This window comes from Pyrgilauda ruficollis, unplaced genomic scaffold (genome assembly GCF_017590135.1).
Source record: "Pyrgilauda ruficollis isolate IOZ18807 unplaced genomic scaffold, ASM1759013v1 scaffold164, whole genome shotgun sequence".
Lineage (NCBI taxonomy): Eukaryota > Metazoa > Chordata > Aves > Passeriformes > Passeridae > Pyrgilauda > Pyrgilauda ruficollis.
In genome coordinates, this window is record NW_024515209.1 from 1,222,614 (window position 1) to 1,244,892 (window position 22,279).

General features: G+C 44.2%; 1 protein-coding gene across 2 annotated transcripts in view; it reads right to left on the reverse strand.

Moving 5' to 3' along the window:
- The window catches only part of MSH3 (mutS homolog 3), a 94,509-nt gene that overhangs the window by 71,099 nt on the left and 1,131 nt on the right, over positions 1-22,279 (reverse strand). The window contains exons 2-8 of one of the 2 annotated variants that reach the window (XM_041463332.1): positions 21,215-21,338; positions 20,405-20,610; positions 17,919-18,131; positions 16,464-16,580; positions 15,588-15,705; positions 14,922-15,067; positions 13,797-13,963 (exon numbers count right to left, since the gene is read on the reverse strand). In XM_041463332.1, coding sequence (XP_041319266.1) covers positions 13,797-13,963; positions 14,922-15,067; positions 15,588-15,705; positions 16,464-16,580; positions 17,919-18,131; positions 20,405-20,610; positions 21,215-21,338 — 1,091 coding nt within the window. Of the gene's footprint in view, positions 1-13,796; positions 13,964-14,921; positions 15,068-15,587; positions 15,706-16,463; positions 16,581-17,918; positions 18,132-20,404; positions 20,614-21,214; positions 21,339-22,279 lie in introns of both variants that reach the window. The other variant, XM_041463331.1, reaches the window with a different exon arrangement.

Consider the following 22,279-nt stretch of genomic DNA (forward strand, 5'->3'; position numbering starts at 1 on the left):
CCCAAAAAAAACCAAAAAAAAAAAAAAAACAAAAAAAAAAAAAAAAAAAAAAAAAAAAAAAAAACCAAAAAAAACCCTGCCAAACAAAAAACCAAACCAAAAAAAAACCAACAAAAAACAAACAAAACAAAACAAAACAACACCAAAAAACACCAAAGGAAAAAAAAAACACAGACAAAAAACCCAAACAAACAAAAAAACCAACAAAAAACCGAAACAAAACCCACAAAAACCAAACAAAGAAAGTAAAGATAAAAATCCACCCTGCTAAATCCCATTGATAAATATTCAGGCATCATATAAGATTGGAGACCAACTTAATCAGAAAAAGTAAAATCAAAACTAGCCCATAATATCTCAGTTTAATTTAGACATGGGGGGAAATATACACATTACTGTGTTTTCAGGTTATGCTGGTGGGTTATTACACATGGCACTCAGGCAGAACACCTGCAAGTGTTCTTTAATTCTTTGTTTATTCTAAGAAGTTGTCATAAAAAGAAGAAAATATCAAAAATTTATCTTCAGGATTTTGATAATTTTATCTACATATTTTTATTCCAGATATTCTGAATTATTATCTTTGATAAGTAACTATATTCAAAATAAGTACCTGATCTATATCCAAATCTGAAAAATCTGGATACCTGCTCTTCTGGGTAATAGCCTTCATAAAAAAAAAAAGTGGAAAATACATTCACTCAGGCTGCAGAGGAAAAGAAAACGAGCATGGTGATTGCATTCCATTATTAGGGGGCTACAGCATATGTGAAATGAGGACAGACTAAGGAAATTGAATTTATTTGGCATGGAGAAAGTTAAGAGGCCATCTTGTACCACCCTGGGGGCATTCAGGAAAGCCTGGAGCAGATTCTGCTGAGAGGTGCACAGACAAAACCAAGCAGCCATGAGCTGCATTCTCCCCCACAACACCAAGTAAACACTCAAACAGGGGATGCAGTGAAGCTGGGGGCTTCCTCTCCTTGAGTGCTTCCCAAAGTGGACAAAAACATGGAACACCTGAGCTCTGCAAAGCTCATCCAAGCCAAATTTTCCCAAGATTTGGAGGAAAGAAAATGATATTTTATACATTTATTTTTTTCATATATATATATATGTATGTATATGTATGTATATATATATATATATGAAATATTCTAAGAAACTGTGTAAGTCATCAGGTGTGTCATAAAGCAACTGCAGACCAGCAGCACAAATAAGAACAAGAACACAGGGACTGGCTGCACAGCCACAGCTCCTGCAGACCCTTCTGTGCCACAGGAAGGAGGAGAGCTCACAACATTTAATGCAGAGGTGATCTGCTTGCTCCTCACCTCAGGAAGCCAAGGTCTCTGCTCTGAGCAGGGGATGCTCTGAGTAAAACAAAGGGATTTTCCATGCAGGAATGGTGTTAGCATGTGCTCTTGTAGAGGACTTCACCCACCCAAGGTAAGAGATACGTTCCTATTCCCTTATCAATGGGCAAGGAACTGCCAATCAAGCCAAATATCCAAGCAGATTCTTCAGCTGAGGCTGTGGCACAAAGTCTCTTTTTTTTTTGGTTTTTGGCATGTGTAACTCACATTTCATCCTCCTCTCACACCACTGGCAGAACCACTTGAACCAACTCCAGCTGAAAGGATATGATAGATTATGTAACTACTTCATCCTTCCCTTTTTTCTCCTCGATTTGGAGGCTCAGCATTTGGGACACTAGCACATTCAAGTACCCTGTACTCTACAGAAGTAAAAATTTTGAAGCCACAACAGGATCTTCCAGACGTCAGCAACTGTAATTACAGACGTCATCAGAGACCATAAAAAACCCCAAGTATTAAACAGCTCCATCCTAAAAATCAAACCCACTGTTCTGAAGACGTTTCAGTAACCAATCCAAATTTCCCTTTGTACATTGCCTGGACCTTGCAAAGCCTTTTCACACTTTTCCAAGAAAGATCCAGCAGTGTGATGCTCCAGTGCATTGTCCCTAATGACCTCACAGCCAAAGGAGGCTGGAAAATTGTATTACCCCTGATTTTCTTCCAGAAATGTCTCCATCTGAGCTCTCCAGCTATGATTAAAATAAAAAGACTCCCCATTCCAAGCTCATAAAGACACCTTCAAATATAAACACAATAGGCAAAGTTCTGCTCTAGCTCCACTCCTTTCTTCTTTGCAATTACTGGAGTTATTCTCCTTCAATGCTGTCAAACCATGGCAGCACTTGGAACAAAACTTTTAAGACGTGAGTAGGGAGTGAATATAACAATAAAACCAAGTCTGAAATAAGAAAGCAACTCCTTAGGAAGTAATCTGAATGAAAGCAAGAGAAGACATAAAAAAAGGCAGGAACCTTTATTGTTACATGTGTTAACATGGCAATTAATACTGCTCTCATTCTGCACTCAAAAACCAGAAGAGGCCTCAGGGTTTTGGAAATGTGCATGCTATTTTTAATAATTCTACCTCAAATACAAATGTGGTTCTCACACATCTAATAAAAAGAAAAAAGAAAAAGCCCTGCAAATGGTAGCCAAATACTGAAATAAGGCTTCAGTCCCTGAGAGCTGTGTGCCCATGGCCAGGAAGGCCGAGCTCTGGTTCCTGAAATGAGGAAGAAGCTGCTGAGTTTGGTCATGACCTGCCTTGCACAATGAGAAGTGAGGTTTTGACGCAAAGTGAGGGTGGCTCCATCCCCAGACATTCCCTATTTTGGGAGCTCTGCAGCTCCCAAACTCCTCACAGCTGGGAAACTGAAAGGTGGGACAGGTCCAGGAGCCCTGCTGGCACCTGGGGACAGCCCTGTCCAAGCCTGGGAACCAGCTCTGAGAAACCCAACACTCTGCCCATGCAGGAAGATCTGCTCAGCCCCAGCCCAAAAACACCACGGAAATCTCTCTGCTAAAGCAGATTTTGGCACGGGCAACTTCTCATCTCCTTCAGATAAAGAGCTTTGCATGTTTTGTAATGGTTTAATAGAGGCTGCTGGACAGAAAACAGGATACATCTGGCTGGTCAATTACACTTGTAATTAATGTCTCCTTTGATAAGCTGATACAGACTTAAGAGTCCATTAAATGTGATGAATTGAACTTGTTAATTTTTCAACAAAAATAATTTCAGGCTTTCTGTGAGATGTACAAAGATGCTTAAACACAGTCTCATCTCTAACAGGATAAATACAAGTAGAGTGTTAACAATTATATCTCCTATACAAAATATTTTTGTCTTATTCCACATTCCTGTAATCCATGAGTAGGATGTTTTCACCAGAAGTTGTTATTTACCTTGATTTGCTGTTCTGTGAAAAGCTAATACAAGAGAAAAAGCATGGCAGTTCTTCCCGTGGGTTAATTTAGCATGTAACTTAACAGATGCTGTGCACTATGTATTCTTTCTTTCCAAGGATTCACCATTAAGGAGCCAACTGCAAAAAGCCACTTAAATTATTTTACAAATGGAACAAAAAAAAACATTTCGAGGAAGAAGGTGAAGGCAGCTCGGGCCAAGTGGTAAGCTTTTAAGGAAAAAAAAAACAAGGAAGAATTCTAAATTGAAATTCAATTTATCTCATGTTTACACTACGGGGGCAGGCAATGGTTCAGCTCAAAATATAGTTTTAAGTATCACAAGGCTGCACATCATCTCTGGAGAGGTAGGCTGAAAACAGAGGTAGCAGACTTTTGTCCTTGTTCTGCCTGGGGCTTTTCAAATAAGTCAAAAATTGAAGAAAAAATAGCATCTTAATTCTACAGACAATGGATACTTACTCCAACTTATTAGATTTTGTAACTCAAGACCTAAGGAAACTGAGTAATAAATCCTCAATTATTACCAATCAATTAAATGGTTACAATATTAGAGGGAGTAGAGGGATAAAACTACTAAGTGAAACTGAGGTTTTTTTGTCAGATACAGGATTTTTGTTCACAAGACACACAGCCTTCTTTTTGTTCACTACCTGTCTTCTAAAGTACAAGAAGTTGTTTTAAACTTGAAGTCGTATGTAATTGTTTTCAAATACAAGAAGTTGTTGGCATAATCTGTCTACAAAGAATGTTCCCAACAAAATCCCAAGAATTCCTATCACCCAGCTTAACATGAAGGGCAGTGGTCTAGATTCTGCTCTTGGTCAGTGATGAGCCAGAAGTATCTGAAAACACATCCCTATTAATACACATTAATTCCTTCACGTTTTTGCAATCCTTCCTGCCTGGGCTACAGCAGAGGGATTTCAGATCCTGCTGAGTCCTCCCTCAACAGCCAGCTCCAAATGTACCACTCTCAATGTGGCCACACTCAGGACAAGCTCTCTTTCTTTAAAAAACAAACAGGGAAAAGGGTTATGTCAAAAGAAAGAGGTTTCTTGGTGTTTGTGGGTCTCCATTTCCTGCTGCAGCTCTCTGTGATGCCACAAAAACTTTTGCCATGATCAGGTAAAAATGGCCTGTGGGAGCAGGCTAAATACTAAATACTTCTTACATATTTTTTCTGCTGACCTATCTTATGGCTACTGCTTAGCTCTACTCACAGTTCCACCATCTCTGAAGCCCGCCATTTGCAGCTTTCCCAAAACTCTCTAATTTTATGGATTCCCACAGGAACACAACTCCTTAACCCACCGGCAGCACTCCAAAGCTGCTGGTGAAACTCCATTCCAGGGCTCCCTTCCTCAGCACATTAAAAACCAAACGTGCTACTCTGCTATTAATAACATCTGATAGTGTGCTAATTATATAGCACAGGATGATTAATTGATAGAGTGCATGGCTTCCCCTCTGCCACGGCTCAAAAGTTACATCACGGCTTTGAGTCCTGAACAGCAGATTCCAAAACAAGCATTCCAAAATACAGCTTAATTGGAGTTAATCACAAGTGCATTTGATGATGATATTTATGAAAGCATTTCCTTGCTTAGGCAGCCCAAGGGCACTGGCATTCAGATTCTGGTGCCAGGTCAGGTGTGTGCTCTGACTCTGGCTGGGTCCAGAAGTTGGGCCACCTGTAATTTCTCACAGCCAGGCTGCTTTGCCACACAGGTATTTCCACCTAGATTAACTCAAACCAGTCCCACTGTTACCTTTCAGAGACAAACCAAGATGTTTTTTCTCAAAGCCATCAGAAAACAAGTGCACTATATTGGCAATATACACAGGATGCTTTATGGTAAGGCTTGACTTCTCCACTTCAAGATGCAAATTCATGTGCTATCTTTTCAGACAATTAAAACAGCTTCACAAATCAATTAATACTCTAAGTAAGGATTTCTGACAGCTATACAACTGTTTCCCTTAAATTAAAGGGTTTTTTCCCCTCTTCACAGCTCCCTTTTTCTCAAATGACTGTTTTCCTTTTGGGTTTTTCTTTGGTTCTTTGGTTGGTTTTTTTAAGTGTGGGGTTTTTTTTTTTTTCCCTTGGTTTCAGTTTTGAGGTCATTTGTGTGTGGTTCTTTTGTTGTTGTAGTTTGTTTTCTGGTGTTTTTGGGGTTTTGTTTTGGTTTTTTTTTTGTCTAGCAACAACAACAACAAAAAAACCAGGACTGCCCTGGGAATGGGTTTGAGGGATGGACTGTTCAGGAATCAGGAATCAGTGGTTGTGCACATCCAGAGGGCAGTGGTCAAAGGCTGAGTCCCAGTGGACATCAGTGACCTGCCCCCAGGTCAGGGCAGCCCCGGCTGGATCCAGCACAGGCTGAGCAGAGGGAGCAGCCCTGGGGTGCTGTGCGGCTGGGCTGGGCCCCCAAACCTGGGCTGGGCTGGGCCCCCAAACCTGGGCTGGGACCCCAGACCTGGGCTGGGACCCCAAACCTGGGCTGGGACCCCAGACCTGGGCTGGGACCCCAAACCTGGCCTGGGCTGGGACCCCAAACCTGGCCTGGGACCCCAAACCTGAGCTGGGCCCAGAGCCCAAACCTGAGCTGGGCTGGGACCCCAAACCTGGGCTGGGACCCCAAACCTGGCCTGGCCTGGGCTGGGACCCCAAACCTGGGCTGGGCTGGGACCCCAAACCTGGACTGAGACCCGAAACCTGGGCTGGGCTGGGACCCCAAACCTGGGCTGGGACCCCAAACCTGGCCTGGCCTGGGCTGGGACCCCAAACCTGGGCTGGGACCCCAAACCTGGGCTGGGCTGGGCCCCCAAACCTGGCCTGGGACCCCAAACCTGGCCTGGGCTGGGACCCCAAACCTGGGCTGGGACCCCAAACCTGGGCTGGGACCCCAAACCTGGGCCCCCAAACCTGCGCCGGGCCGGGCCCAGAGCCCAAAGCCTGTGCTGGGCCGGGCCCAGAGCCCAAAGCCTGTGCTGGGCCGGGCCCAGAGCCCAAAGCCTGTGCTGGGCCGGGCCCAGAGCCCAAAGCCTGTGCTGGGCCGGGCCCAGAGCCCAAAGCCTGTGCTGGGCCGGGCCCAGAGCCCAAAGCCTGTGCTGGGCCGGGCCCAGAGCCCAAAGCCTGTGCTGGGCCGGGCCCAGAGCCCAAAGCCTGTGCTGGGCCGGGCCCAGAGCCCAAAGCCTGTGCTGGGCCGGGCCCAGAGCCCAAAGCCTGTGCTGGGCCGGGCCCAGAGCCCAAAGCCTGTGCTGGGCCGGGCCCAGAGCCCAAAGCCTGTGCTGGGCCGGGCCCAGAGCCCAAAGCCTGTGCTGGGCCGGGCCCAGAGCCCAAAGCCTGTGCTGGGCCGGGCCCAGAGCCCAAAGCCTGTGCTGGGCCGGGCCCAGAGCCCAAAGCCTGTGCTGGGCCGGGCCCAGAGCCCAAAGCCTGTGCTGGGCCGGGCCCAGAGCCCAAAGCCTGTGCTGGGCCGGGCCCAGAGCCCAAAGCCTGTGCTGGGCCGGGCCCAGAGCCCAAAGCCTGTGCTGGGCCGGGCCCAGAGCCCAAAGCCTGTGCTGGGCCGGGCCCAGAGCCCAAAGCCTGTGCTGGGCCGGGCCCAGAGCCCAAAGCCTGTGCTGGGCCGGGCCCAGAGCCCAAAGCCTGTGCTGGGCCGGGCCCCAGAGCCCAAAGCCTGCGCTGGGCCGGGCCCAGAGCCCAAAGCCCAAAGCCTGAGCTGAGCCCAGAGCCCAAAGCCTGTGCTGGGCTGGGCCCAGAGCCCAAAGCCTGTGCTGGGCCGGGCCCAGAGCCCAAAGCCTGTGCTGGGCCGGGCCCAGCGTGGGCAGCAGGGCAGGGGGGATTCTGCCCCTCTCCCCTCAGTCAGAGCCCACCTGCAGAGCTGCCCCAGCCCTGGGCCAGCCCAGGAAGGAGCTGGAGCTGCTGCAGCCAGGCCAGAGGAGGCTCCAGGATGGGCAGAGGATGGAGCAGCTCTGCCGGCAGGAAAGGCTGGCACAGCTGCCATGGCTCAGCTGGGCAGGAGAAGCTTTGGGCTGAGCTCAGGGTGGCCTTTCAATGCTTACAGGGAGCCCATAAGGAAGATGGGGACAGAATTTTCAGTAGGTCTGTTTGGACATGGCAAAGGGTGATGCTTTTAAACCCAAAGAGAGCAGATTCAGACTGGATATGAGGAAGGAGCACTTTCCCATGAGGGTGGTGAGGCCCTGCCCTGCCCTGCCCAGGAGGTGGGTGCCCCATCCCTGCAGACATTCAAGGTGTGGCTGCACAGGGCTCTGACCCACCTGCAGCAGGGGGCTGGTCTGGATGACCTATAAAAGTCCCTTCCAACCCAAGGCTTCTATGATTATATGAACACCACTTGCTCTCCACAGTGCTCTCCTGGTTCCTCCTCAAGCCCTGACAAGACCTGTTTAATAAAAAGGAAGAGGCACAGCCACAAAGCAATGGAAGGCATGCAGTGAGAGGGCAGGTGGCTGTCCAGGAAGCTGTCCAGGAAAGTTATCCTTCCTTTCCATACCCCTGCACTGCCCAGCACAGATGAGGCAGGCTGGAGGGGTGTCACTTGTACCCTCCCCAAGGTTGTACCTTCTCTCTCCATCTGAAGGTCCCCTCAGCCTCAGCTCTGCAGAGGGGGCTGCAGGAGCAGGACAGTGCCATGCTGCCAGGAATGCCTGGAATCTGGCTGGAGATGGGGACAAGGACAGCCAACACACATAAACAGAAGGGCAGAGACAGGAGGAGGTGGCGAAGACTCCAGAAAGCAGGAGCACAGCTGTAAAACAGGCAGGAGGGATGGAGGGGCAAACAGTTATCTTCCACCTGACAGAAGCCAGCCAGACAGGCACAAAAGAAAACAGGAATAGACTCAAATATATTTGCTAGGAAATGTTCTTAAGTACATCTGTCTCCCTCTGTAGAAAGTCTTTCGCATAAGATAAAAGCAAGTGTCTTACACAAAATCTTTTTGCTTTAAAAAATACTGTGCTGCCAAGCAATATAGAGTTAATTACAATAGCAGTGATTCCAAATTCTCTGCTGAGAACCCAGAAAATATTCACGTGAATTCTGAACATCTAACAGTCATTTGTAGTATTCCAAATTCCCGGAGGAAGAGTCCATGCCTAAAGCACACTCTTCAGCAGTCTAATCTACCACAAGCCTCTTACCTCTGCCATACATAGGAAAGAACATCTGTTAAAAGAGACAAATGCTCTCAGTCAAGCACAGAATTAAACTGCTAAAGACAGCCCAAAAGATAAATCTTGTTCCTTAGATCTTGTCCCTTTCTGCAGTTCAGCAGACTGATGGCACTTAAAAACCCACTTCAGTTTCACTCTTTTCAAAATTAAGAAAACAATTACATTCTGGGTTTATAAAAAATAAATAAATTCATGGCCTTTCTCTCTTCCCCAGCTCAGGAGGGGCTGGGAACCGGGACTACAAGAGCTTTACTCTCCTCACTCCACGTCACTGCTACCTGCATGTCAAACATGCAGACTGCCTCAGTTTTCCTCCCTCCCACATTGCCTCGTTGGCATCAGTGCCTGGACTAAAACTGCTCAATTTCTAACTCCTGGCAATTTCTAACTCCTAACAATGAGGGCAGGAAGCGGGGGAAGAAGTAATCTCTGAGAAGTTCCACATCCAAGGTATCCTCAATGCCACTGTTTCACAGGGAAAGAGTCCCAAGTCAGCTTCTAAGTTGAATAAATTATGAAAAAGCAGTCCCCAATGAAACAAAATGCTAGGACTTTAACAAATATGCCAACATTCATAGAATGCTAAAAAAGATTTAAACTTGCACACCAGTTTTAAGAGCTTAAGACTAATTCTCCATTTGAATATGTGAGAAATCACAGCATATGAATATATACTGAGAAAAAAAACAAGCAACATCACAAACAGAGAGGACAAAAAAAAGTACCACAACTTACTTGTCACCTCCTACAGTTTCTGATCTGCCCTGTAATAATAAATCAAATAGTTGACAAAACATGCTAACAAAGGCTTTACAATTTTATTTTTCCTGCTTCTGTTTATAAGGTAAGGGGTTTTTCCTGTGTAAAAGTTAACTTCTAGATATCAAGAAACTGGACAAGCATCAAGGGTCAAGACTTAATTGTTCTTCATTAATAATTTGTACCTCAAATGGAGGGGAGGGAAAAAATCTCCACACCCATGAATACTATTAATCAGTGCAATAATGCCACAAATGCAGCTGCTGAACACAGCATGTTTTCCATTCTTTGCAGGAGAAATAATGCAGGAGAAATAATCATGTGAGAAATAATGCACCTTTGAGCCAGGTGTGAGTCTAGGGAGCTCATCAGAGCTTTGGCCTGGGGGGAAATTTATAAAAACACAAGGGCTGGGCAAGGCAAGGCCTGCAAAGGTCAGCTGTTGCTGTAAAAAGCAGTGCTAACATTTTTAATCAAATTTATCATCCAGGGTAAGAACAGTGCACTGCATTTAGACACAGGGCTTTGAAACTGCCTCTTCCTGCCCATGCAGCAACGACTCCATGTGCATGGGGGGACAGCAATTCCACCTGGAGAACATCCCAAACTGTGCGGGGCAGTCAGGCAGGTGTGGAGAACACTTCACTCTTCAGCAATTTGCCAAACAAGACGCAAGCCCCACGCCTCCCTCTCCTGCAAGGCCACAGGAAACAATGAACGCCAGTACTGAGAACAGCAGCATGTCCTGACTGAGGGAGGATTAAACTGCCAAAAAACACCATCCAGCAACTCTTCCAGGCCACTGCAAGAGGTGATAACACTGCGAGGGAATTTCTCCCCCTGTCCATTCAAAAGGAGAGAGCCCACCTCAGGCAGCTGGCTGCACAGACCATGGGCTGGACTCCCAGCAGTGCAAAACACCTCTTTGGTCAGTAAATACCTCTTCACTGATGCTTTTGGGGGTTTGTACTTGCAGAAAACAGCCCACGTGGTGGTTTTGCACTTCAGTTGCTTTTTTCTTCCCTGCTGCAAATTTAACTGCTTGCAGCTTCCATTGACACAAAACACTCTCAAGATGGTTGTCACAGCTTGCCTTTCACTTAAAAATCCACGGGAACACTACAAGCTATACAAACCACGAAACCACTGCTTTTTATGGTCACCAGCCCTTTAGACACTCTCCACTCCTCTGTTCCACTGAATGTGCAATGCTGTTTACTCTCATTGTAACCCTTTGAGATCTTACTTTTGCACTACAACCCTTCCTGTCCTTGCTCACCTACAAACCTCAGGAGCTCTGTAAATAAATGCACATGCCCTTCACAAAAAAAAAAAAAATTCTCAGTGTTAACTACATGAATGCATCCTCTGACCAGAGCAACCAGCAGTCACATATAAAAACCACTAAATTAAAAGCGTTTTGTACACAGTTACAAGTCAGAGTTCATTCCAGCTGAGTTTCTACTTGACTGATGACATAAATCCATAACTCTGTCCATGAGAGCAATTAGCACTGAACAGCACCATTGACCAAATGCAATAAATCCACTACAGCTCACTCTAAGAGACCATGACAGAAACTGGAGAGGAACAAACCTGAAGAGACCTCACCCAACACAGTTAAAAGCAGAGGCCACTGCTAAACCAGAGGGCTATTAGCACTGCACTTAGCAGAAAGAGCTTGAAATTATTTTTGCAGAGGTTCTCCAACACAAATTAAAAAGGCTTGTGTTGAACATAATGATGGAGGTTCAGCTACTTGAGGGATTCCACCATGCCTGGAGAGGGAGGATGAGGTTTAGTTCTCAGTGGGTCTGAAAGAGAAGGGAATCCCAGGGAGCCAACTCCAAGCCAAAGACTACTGCAGCACTCAGGAGAGAGCAGGAACCTGAACCCCACATTCAGAACCCTGGGGTTACCACAGGCAACAAGCTGCAGACTACCTGCAGCCTAAACCAAACAGCGCAGAGCTGGGTGAAACACTGCGGGTTAAAAGTTACTTGTGATCAGTGTGTTTCCACAGGGTGTCCAAGAACGCTACAGAATGAAACATTGCCAAAAAAGGGCAAATGGAAAAAAGAGGAGGATCGGAGCACTCTGAAGAGGCACTGAATTTTTCAACGAAACAAGGAAGAATTTTTCAACAAAACAAGAGCAGCAAAAATATCCCAAAGGAGCCTCAAAGACAAAGTCAGGAGACCAATGCAGGCCGGGTTTTAAAGCAGCCAACATGTTAAGGAAGGTGGGTGCTGACCCTTGACTAGAAAGAACTTGGAATACAAAACACTGTTTTCTTAGGGAAAAAAAATATAAGCATTTTCTGAAGGCAAGACTTTTTCTCTGCTTTCTAGAAAGAAGGAAATTAAAACCATGACAAGATTTTCCTCCAGGCGGGTCAGCACTTGCAAACAGATGTTGCTAACAGCTTGGGAACAGCACAGTACTCACCAGAACAGTTTGTCTTGAACCACTTTTTGTAACCTACTTTTAATATAAGCTTTGCTTTTGAGGGAAGGCTCTTCACTGGCCCCCAGCTCAGTGTGCTTGAATAGTATTTTCTAGCCATTAAATCCACCCTAGAATAGTAGAGAATAAAAAAAACTCTCACAGAAATTGAAGAGAAGCACAGAGACTTTCAACTCTTGTCAGTGTAGAGGGGCACTGAACCGACTTAGGGCTGCTCTCACAAAGCTGCAGGGCTGTACCTTAGCTCAACATTTTACTTCATTCACTTGGTCACCATAAGCACAGTCTTTGTGCTGGCCACATCACCTTGCTCACTCAGTGCCAACATCTAGTACACAACACCCAGCACCAAATCACCCCTCCTGTAATTTTTATAGTACAGTGGAGGAGAAGAAAGACTCCTCTTCTCTTCTCTTCTCTTCTCTTCTCTTCTCTTCTCTTCTCCCTCCCCTCCCCTTCCCTTCCCTTCCCTTCTCTCTTTTCCCTTCCCTTCCCTTCCCTTCCCTTCCCTTCCCTTCCCTTCCCTTCCCTTCTCTCTTTTCCCTTCCCTTCCCTTCTCCCAACCTCTCCAAGCTCCAGACTCCTGGGACTACTTTTCTCTCTCATCCCTACCCTGTTTTCATCATCCCAGTGTTCTTCTGCTGCACCCACAACACACAAAGAGATGAAGACCCTTCTTGAATCACAAGATCTAGATCCCACTGTTTTAGTTAGAAAGGTCTTTAAAAAATTGTGGAAATGAAACTTTTTACAGCTCATGGAAGATTCTCAACAACAGGTTTTAGGAAAGAGCTGCTCAAAGATGAAATCACCAGATACTGGGCCAATAACCAAACCTGAATACTACAGACATCTCAGTATGCATTAAAATGAAATTAGAAACTGTACAAACACAAACCTAATTAAAAGCACAAGAAAGCAGCATATTGAAATCACTTAAATTACTATGAAATACTTCAGGGCCCTCTAGTGGTTTGATCTCTGGTACGAGAAAAAAATGCACGAAGAATTGTTTTTAAAATAAGGCTACTGAGGTGTATGGCAATAATATGTTCTATTTTTGTCACTCTCATGTAATTAAGGGCATTTGGGCTGGAAAGCTGCCTAGAAAATTACCAGAAAGGCGAAAAAACTACAAATTAATCCTTGTTCACAAAATCAGCTAATCGGTAGCATTTTTTGTCTTCATAAAAATGAGAATTTACTCATTAACATTCTTTACTGTACATAACCAAAAAAACGCAAAGAAAAAGGAAAAAAAAAGTCACAACCACTCTCCCAAATTCACACCAGAATGACTATTTCATTCACTACTGAAATGCCAAGCTCTAAACCAGATCTCTACAGCCCTAAACTGCATGGTTAAAAAGTCCAAAAATGAAATTTCCTCAAAGAAATTGCATCTACAAGATTTCATCCCCTCTGTTCAGAACACTGCTTCATCTTTCATCTATCACCCTAAAAGTTACATCCTACTCTGCCTTTACTACACAGAAAAAGTGATACAGAAGACAAAAGAACAAGTGATACAGGTAACAAATTTCCTCTTGAAACATGCCAAGAGAACTCAAAGCAAAGAGACGATCAGTCACAATACTTCCAGGTCTGTACCCCAGTCTGAGATGGTGTAAAAGGACAAACAGCATCAAAACCAAGTTGCAAAGGTTTTCTACACCTGCCTAAAGTCTCCTGTCTTTTAGAGACATCAAAACTATGACAAACAGGGGAAAAAAGCCACATAACAACTCTTTTAGATCTGAAAGTGCATGAGTTTGGAAATTACTCCAGCAGATCCCATGATCAGGAGTGTGTGGCAGGACCATGACAATGACAATGCTTAAGCGCACAAATCTTTCACAGGCCAGAGTCAGAAGCCATGAACACCAGCCTAAACACAATTTAGGAGCAAGTGCCCAGAACTGTGAGGGATTTGGGAAGTTCTGAACCCAGCAGCAAACTCAGCCACTCTGGGAAGGGCCATGACAGAACCACACATCCAAACCTGCTCCTGGATCTCAGCTCCACCGCTGGCTCTGGGAAAGAGAGCCCCACAGAACTCACCTCATGGAGGTTATACTGTGGATGAGCTTTTCAGATTGATCTGACAGCCGAGATGGAAGAATTATTTCAACTGGCTGCAGGCGCAGAACGCGACTCTCCAGCTCCGAGCGGGAAGCACCGTCCCGAAAACTGTCAAAAATCACTTCTCCTGTAGTTGGCTGGATCGCCTGCCAAACAAAAACATACACACACATATCCAGTGGATATTCACGTTTTCAGGGACTGCTTCAGAGGCTCAAACTGCTAACCAGAAAGAAAATCAGTGGTGTAAAATTATACAGCAGCCCCACACACAGCCAAAGTGGGAAATCAAAATACCTGAATGTGCTTTTTTCCAAACCCATGACACAACAATAACCTCAAAACACTAACACAACTTTGTCTTGGTAAGTGGCAACGATACCTTACAAATGTAAATGTGCTTTTGTTGTTACCAGTCCATCTCTGTTCAATTTTTAATACTAGACAAATCTATTAACTGAAGGCTATGAAATGCACATGTAATTCGAACTGGAATTTGAACACTTGCTTCTGTTCTCTCCCAGCAGCAGTATGACATTCAAACAGAGACACAATCAAGATACTTTTTAATTAATTCATTACCAGCTGACTGGGCTTCACTTATCACCGTGTTTTGCTGGTTAAACAGGACTGGGTTTAATCTTCACCAATACAAATCTGAAGTGTAAGTGGTAAAAAATCCTCTAAAGTCTCTTCCTCTAAAGATTGGTATTTTGTAGAGGAAAAAAGTGCTCACAAGCTTTAAAATATTGACCCTAAAAATGTTTAAACATTGAAATTTGTAAAGCATCTGAACTAATGTATTTGGTTAAAATACTAATATGTTTTCAAGAGAAACAGCAGCAAAACCAGTTTGATAAATGGTCAATTTTGAAGTTCTCAAATATAAAGCCATCACAGTTCACACACAGATACATTACCTAAAGTGCCTCTTTTATGAAAAAAAAAAACTCAATTCCTGCTCCCCCAAAATAAAATCTGAATGACAGAACAGTCATGAATTTTAACAAGGTAGCCACCCACCCCCCCAGAAAAAAAACAAAATGCACAACACAACGACCTCACACAGACCCTAAAATACTGACTCCTGAGAAAGTAACTTACCATAATGCCTGTAACAATGTCACCTTTCTTCCTGTCCTTCAGGTGGTCTCCATTTTCACAGATGCAGAGGAGGTAGTTATCAGGGACATCTGCTGTTACCTCTTCAACATCTACAGACTCATCCAGCTTCAACAAAGGGTTCACATGTAGCAAATGTTAAAAAAAATACTACACAGATTCGGGTGGACTGTTCACAGGTCTTTCCAGACCTTAGTCCTGCACTCTCAGACATTAATCTAACAATCTTTTTAGCTCCTGGTATGTAGTAAAGTTTGTTTGAGAAATTAAATTAAAAACGTGAGGTAGACAAAAGAGGATAGAGCTAAACAAAAAATGGAAGAAATTAAACTACATTGGTTAAAAGGTGTTTCTCTCTTATTTTAACATTTTTTAGGCAAGACCTGCAGGACACTGCAGATTTGGTAATTCCACTCCATGATTTCAGAAAGCAACTACAGTAAACACAACAAGCCTACAACCCTGAGGAGACTGAATTGTTTGTAAAGACAGCAAGATGTTTTACCACTACATGAAATTAAAAGAAGTTGAATTTCTGCTGCCACTCTTATGTCAGCCACGAGCTGCCCATGTTCCATCCTGGTGATAACACTAGGATCAAGGCCTCCCAAAGGTTAGTCTGAAACCAAGTTTATTTGAAAAGGATATCTTCTCCAATAAGTGTAGACTTAGTGTAGAGGGCAGTCAGCTTACGGCTGAAGAGAGAGCTTTTATTTTCTCCAGCAGCTTTCAGTGCTGCAGTTTCCATTTGTTTTATTACTCCAACCTACAGGCAGACAAACAAGAAACAAAGTTAGATCTCTGGCAATAAATTATTATTTTTTTTTGTTCTATATATCTGGTAATCTTTTAAGATGTACAAACAACAAATGCATAATTCAAGCCGGAATATGTGATCAACAGAAAGGGCTCTCACATCAATCCTACTAATGAGATTATAAGGCAGTGCTTTTCCTGACCCTTTTCCTATTCCTGACTGCCCTCTCAACTTCTGTACCTGTGCTTCTCATCCTATTTTGAAACAATTTAGCTGGACATCACTGCTTATTAGAGAATGGTTGCTTGCATCCAATTTAGAATCAACAAGTCCTTTTCTTAGAAATAGAAGCAGAAAAAGAGGCTATCACCAGAAAGCCACAGAATTACAGGGATCCAGAACAGGAAGGAACAGAGAAAAAAACAATGGGCTGGGATAAGAAAAACAAGGATGTGAGGAATAATAACACAGAGAGAGGATATGTACATTTCTCCTTATTAAATGCAAAAACTTGATACAAAAACACTGAGAAAAATAATTGTTCTGGAACTGTTCCTGAAAAAATGAAGAGGCTTCTCTGAATCTGCTAATGGCTCATGACACCCCCAGCACAGAGAAATTGAAACAAAGGGAAGTTGGCCATTTCTGCTGCAGGAACCAGGGATAACGAGCTGCCCACTTCTCAGCCACCAAACCAGGGGCTGGTACAAGCAGTGCAAGTCCTCTCAGGGCTGGTCTGTGCTCAATTAGCAGGAGTCAGGGGTAACCTTGTGTCCCTTGGCTACGAGGCGGCGCACGTGGACGAAGAGCCGGTGGCTGGGGATGCTGGCAGTCATGAAGTTGTGATCCAGGTGACAGTAAATGTTCAGCTCCTTAGCTGCAATCTGCAACAAGAGTCAGCCAACGGGTCACAAAGTAATTTAAGAAGGTAAGGGGCTTATCTCCATGACAACAGTGATGCACAACTACAATTAAAAGCTGGGTGACAAAGGGAAAACATTCCAGGAGAAAGCCCCTCCACCTCCCTGTCCCAGCATTGCCATAAACAGGGGATTCACTATCACAGGCTGCAGGTGTCAGGTTTTAAGGTTGCACCTTGATCTTTACCACTGTGAGGTAAACCACCCACACTGCACACACGGGGTCTGAAACACAGCTCAGCAAAAGGTCAAATGACTTTCATGCCACTAGAAACGCAGCAGGAATGGAAGTACTTAGTTTGTGGTCATAAAGATGGGATTAACCTGGCCAATCAACTAAAATACTGAAAAATCAATATTGAACAGCAGTGGAAACTAAATACTTAATAAAAAAAGAGTAAAAACACTTACTAAAATGCGACATTACCATGTGTGATTTGTATGGTCTTTTTGCCCCGTAGCAAAAAGGCAGGTGTTCACTGAGCAGAGGATGGGGTACTAGGCAGGACCTGCAGCAAACACTAACCTATCTGAACCGCCTATTTCTATTTCTGGGCTCTAAGTACACCAGCAAATGAGCAGACAAATTACACAGCACAAATATGATGGGGAAAATGAATTCCCAGTAACCAAGCAACATTTCTCACTGGTCTCAAGTGTGAAAATAGCACCAAACAAAGGTTGGTAGCAACGACTTTGGGACAGATCATAAGGAAAAGCATTATGAAACATTTACAAACCATCACTTTAACATTATGTTTGTTATATAGTCCTTTCCAGTTCCTACAGATCTGCCATGTGTGGTGCCACATCCAGGCATGCATTCAGGATGGTCTCTGCACCCAGGCTATACCTGCTACATTCATATTTTCTAACACCACTTGCTCCACTGCCTTTCAATCTGAAAGATTCCTAATGTCATATATTACAGTTATATATTATATATATATTATAGTAGAGTTCTGAGCCATGACATACAATTTCACCTCAGAAAGTTTTTCAGCTTTAACTCTGACAAAACTCTGACTGGGAACTCACCTTAAATTCTCAATATACCAGGCAGCAAGCGCTACCATGTGACTACAAAATAATAAATGCCATTTTGGCAAAAAAAAAAAAATGTGTGCATAATGGATAGTCTTGAATTTCAGCACACAGAGATTTTTCATCCTGATTTCAAGTAGCAAAACAAAACAAAATACCCCTTAAAACCCAAAGAAGTCTCCCTTCCAGAACTGGCCACAGACCTAGGATGACACCAGCACAATCCAAGTATCTTTCCATAATCTTGGAAAAAATTACCTCTGCATCTTGTCCAAAGAACCGGTATTTGTATCCACATTCCACACACAAAACAGCATCTTTGTACTTTTTCTTCATTTCTATGAACTGGAGTTCTAGTGGAGTGTAAATGCTTTTGGTTCTTTTATTAAGATTTGTATCTGAAGAATTTTGAGAATTTTCATGGGACTTGAGAGATGCAGAAAACTGACTAAGATTATGTTGTAACTCCTCCTGTAAATAAAAGGTGAAAAAGTGGAAATTAGGAATCATCAACCAAATCAATAGCCCCCTCCTTGGTTTGCACTGGCCACAGAGCTACAGATTGCTCTTGCATTGAAGAGCCCCCAAACTGCAGCACAACTATTGCAGCAAGATATCCAGAACACAGAATATCTGGAATGAAAAGGAATTAAAAAATCATGAAAGTCAAAGTTAGCTAGTCCTCAGACACCTGAGGGGAAATCAGAACCCTACTGTAGCATAAGCTCTCAAAGCACAGACCAAGACAATGCAGGCTGCAGAGAGTGGGCAGTCTAAACAGGCCATACACTGAAATAAGGATGAATTACTGCTCCAGTTTACAGGTGAGAAACTCCAGCACGAAGAGATTAATGATGTTCCAAAAATCCACAGTAAATCAAGAAATAAACCAATGTGAGTCTCCGTTCCCTGTCTCAGCCACCAGAACTGTACTCCTTCTCCAGTCTGCACTTCATCCCTAAGCTCAGCAATCCTCTCAGAACAATTTAAACACAGAAAATCAGCACTACAGTTTCTAAAACCTTAAATGTGAAATGCTTTGAGCTCACTGTGTCTGCAGTTTATCATTTGCAATGACATTATGTAGCCTATTCTTGCCAAGCAACTTCAGCTCTACCACGCTGTGCTGCTCTGTATGGTCAGCACCGTGATGGCTTCAGAAGTGCAGAGAGAAATGCTGAAAAGTGTTTCACTTACAGCAAAATTCCTCCTCACTTATATCACAAGATCAAGTACAGATAATATTGGTTAAAAAAAATACAAAGACAACACCCTCCAGAATTTTTTAAAGCATATGACTATTTAAAACAAAATTAATCAGGTTGTGCTATTAACTCCGCATCTGCAAACAAAGCCAATAAACTTCCATTTCTTGTAATCTCACCACGGGTCCTGCTCAGATTACCAGAAACAAAGTGAGCAGACTGTTTAGCAACAATGGTAATTCAGAAAAAAAACAATCAAACAGAGATAGCTTAAATCATATATCCTTTGGGTCACGGGAATGTACAAAGCGTGCAGTCAGAGAACAACCAGGGAAAAACAGCACTTAGCTGTACCTGCAAAATCCCCACAACTGCACACCACTAAGCCAGAGAACCCAGCCCAGCTCAAACAAAGCTGCCCTGCACCCAGAACTTGGGTGCCTTCAGGAGCTCAGATGTCTCTGCTGCACAATCCTCAGCCCTCTTTGGTCCAAGGTCTGTGCCAGCCAAACAGGGTGACCTTGTCTCATTTTACAGGAAACTGACAAACCCCGTGAAATAAGGGCATGAAAAAAGGCACAAGGAGTAGAAACAAACACAAAAGCTGACTTGTTGAGATGGTCTAAGTTACCAGCTGGAGGAAGGTTACCAAGTAAAAAGCAAGACACAAACAGCTAAAAGGACCCCTTCCAAGGAAGGCAGGAAAAACCAGTTTTCTGGGTTCTCCAGCTGACCCCATCCTCACAACCTCAACCCCTTACCACAAGAGAATTCTCTTGCCACAAGCTGCTCACTTCAGCATTTGGACCCCACATCCCCAGCTGAAGACCACAGCCCTCAGACAGGGAAGGTTAAAATCATCTTTTCATACAAGCTCCTTCTGTCAAAAAGCCAGCTGCAGAACTCCGCTAAAGAGCAGCCACCACACTAAGCCATGAGATGCATTCTAGGACCTGAGCAGCTGACCCCCAAACCCCATCATTAACTTATGTTAATGGGAAGCAAAATACTATTATTCCACTCAAGTCTCTTGACTCGTACCATACGTATCTTCATGACAACTTTTTCTGTGAGCTACCCCTACCTCCTGCAGATGAAAAAGCAGTGATACCTTTACTAGCTAGATTTACCAGCAGCTAGATTAAGCCACATCTCAGTGATAACCCTACACAACATTTTTGCAAAGAAAGCCCGTTGGAAGTTTGAGAGCCCACGTGTGGAAATGAAAGCCAGCTGAGCGAAGTGCCTCTCTGAACACGTGCCACAGGGTGTTACAGCTTCCCCCACAGGCACAGGTGACACCAACAGGGCTTCTGTCCCCTCGTGACGCTGCTGTTCACTGAGGAGCCGGACCAGCCAACCTGCTCACCATGCAGGGAGCTTCAGGAAAACATCTGTACACAAACACAGCTCCGTGGGGATCTGCTGCACCGCTCCACGTCAGAGCACAGGAGCACAAAGGGAAGCTTGCGCCAAAGCTTGCTGGTTTAACTCACAACAAGCAATCCACACAGCCCACAGGGCCAAAGCTCTGCATACCTTCTGTGCGACCTTTGGGCCGCTGTCCCAAGATGGAAGAGGATTTTTCAGCTCTGAGCTCCTCCCAGTAACACTGGGACATTTTTCTTTCTGCTGAAAGCCATCCTCTCGAAGGCTGGAACACTGCTGGTTTGAATCACTGCAGAACTCTCTCAGCCTGCCCAGAGTTTCCAAACAGATACGGGACTTCTCACGCTTCTGAGATTCTTCTTGGTGAAAATTAACAACAAAAATATATTAACAACTTATTTTCTAAAAGAGAACGTCCATTAGAAGAACATCAGTAAGCACAGACACAACCATTTCTCTTCCCTGCGTTCCCTCTCAGCTCCCACTGCAGTATTTCTGCCAGCCTGAGAGAATCATGCACTTAAACAGCTTGGTTAACTTCCCCAGAAAACCAGCATTCCTCACTTGTGTGCCTCTCTCTATGTGGGAAAAGATGCATCATTATTTTTCAAACTGACAACTGCACAGCTAAAGTTAGCTAAGAATACTGGGAATCAAGCAGATTTTCTTTCAATGCTTTTCTTTAAGCAGACAGTATTGCCTCTTGAGGGTGTACTAGTGATACTTCAAAGCACCACATCAACAAATTTAATACCGTTCCCACTCTGAAACTCAAGAGCCTAACTCTTCCTATTGCAACATAATGAACTTTACATTCACTGGTTTTCATACCAACATTAACTTATTAAATTCTCTGCTCAAAGCCAGAACCCAGGCATTTCTGAGGCAACAAAGCAGCTGACAATGAAAACCTCATTGACTGGCTGCCAATGCTTGAAGGTTTGCTAAGAGTCAACTCACTTTTATCCTGAGCCTTCAGTGGGTTACAGATCTCTTCCAGGGTAATTTGTCGTGCCTTGGTCTTCTTCTCACAGGGTTCATTGCTTTCAGTAGATGTGCTCCTTTTTGTGCCACATTTAGAAGCCTGAAACATAAATTAAACTAATAACTTCAGTTACTTTTTCTGTTTGCTCTTCTCTGAAAGAGAACACAGCAATTTCACAATAAGTTAAGGCAAAATAGTCCAACCTCCCACCCCTGGTATTGCTGATGGCCAGGATGGAGGAGCTTGGAGCATCCTGCTCCTTAGATGTCTTTTGAAACATGCAGTTAGAACACTATGTAAATAGAAAATTCACCAATTTTGCTGTTTCATCATTGACCTTTTGCAAGAAGCTTGACCAAATAAGAATTAATTTCTAAGTCCAACAAAACATAAACACTTTGCACAGGAGCACACAACAGGTGCTTCCAGCAGCTTGCATCTACATCTCATCTCGTGACCACAGATGGTTTAACCATGGAATTTCAATTTCCTTAGAACTAAGCAGGAACTCCAGCCTCACCAACTAAACCCAAAACCTCCACATAACCACAGCCCACATGAGTAGCAGTTTTCAAGTCCACTGTGAAACATCACCAAAGTAACACTAATTAGTAAGTTTATTCTACTAGGGCAGAAAGATGTAATCACACCTTTCAAAATATATTTGGACCAAAATAGCTGACTTGAGTCAGAGGTAAAAAAACCAAACACCCTTCCCGGGAGGGAAGGGGCTGGAAACAGAAACTGCAGTGAGAGTGGAAAACACAAACTCAGAATGAAACCCAACTGCTGAGACACAGCCACTTTTCCCCAGTGCTGACAGGGAAGATCTGCAGGCTTTTTTGGCCGTGCACCTACCAGCACTCAGACCCCGAGTTACCTAACCTCCAGCACCTGGGACAGGAGCATGGCTCACAGCACGCCAGAGCTGCCCAAAAATGGGATTCATTGCTCAGCGTGCAGCAGCCAGCAGTGACACCCTGCAGAGGACTCCAGCCCAGCCCTGCCCTCTCCCTGCCCTCACTGGCGTTCCTGACACA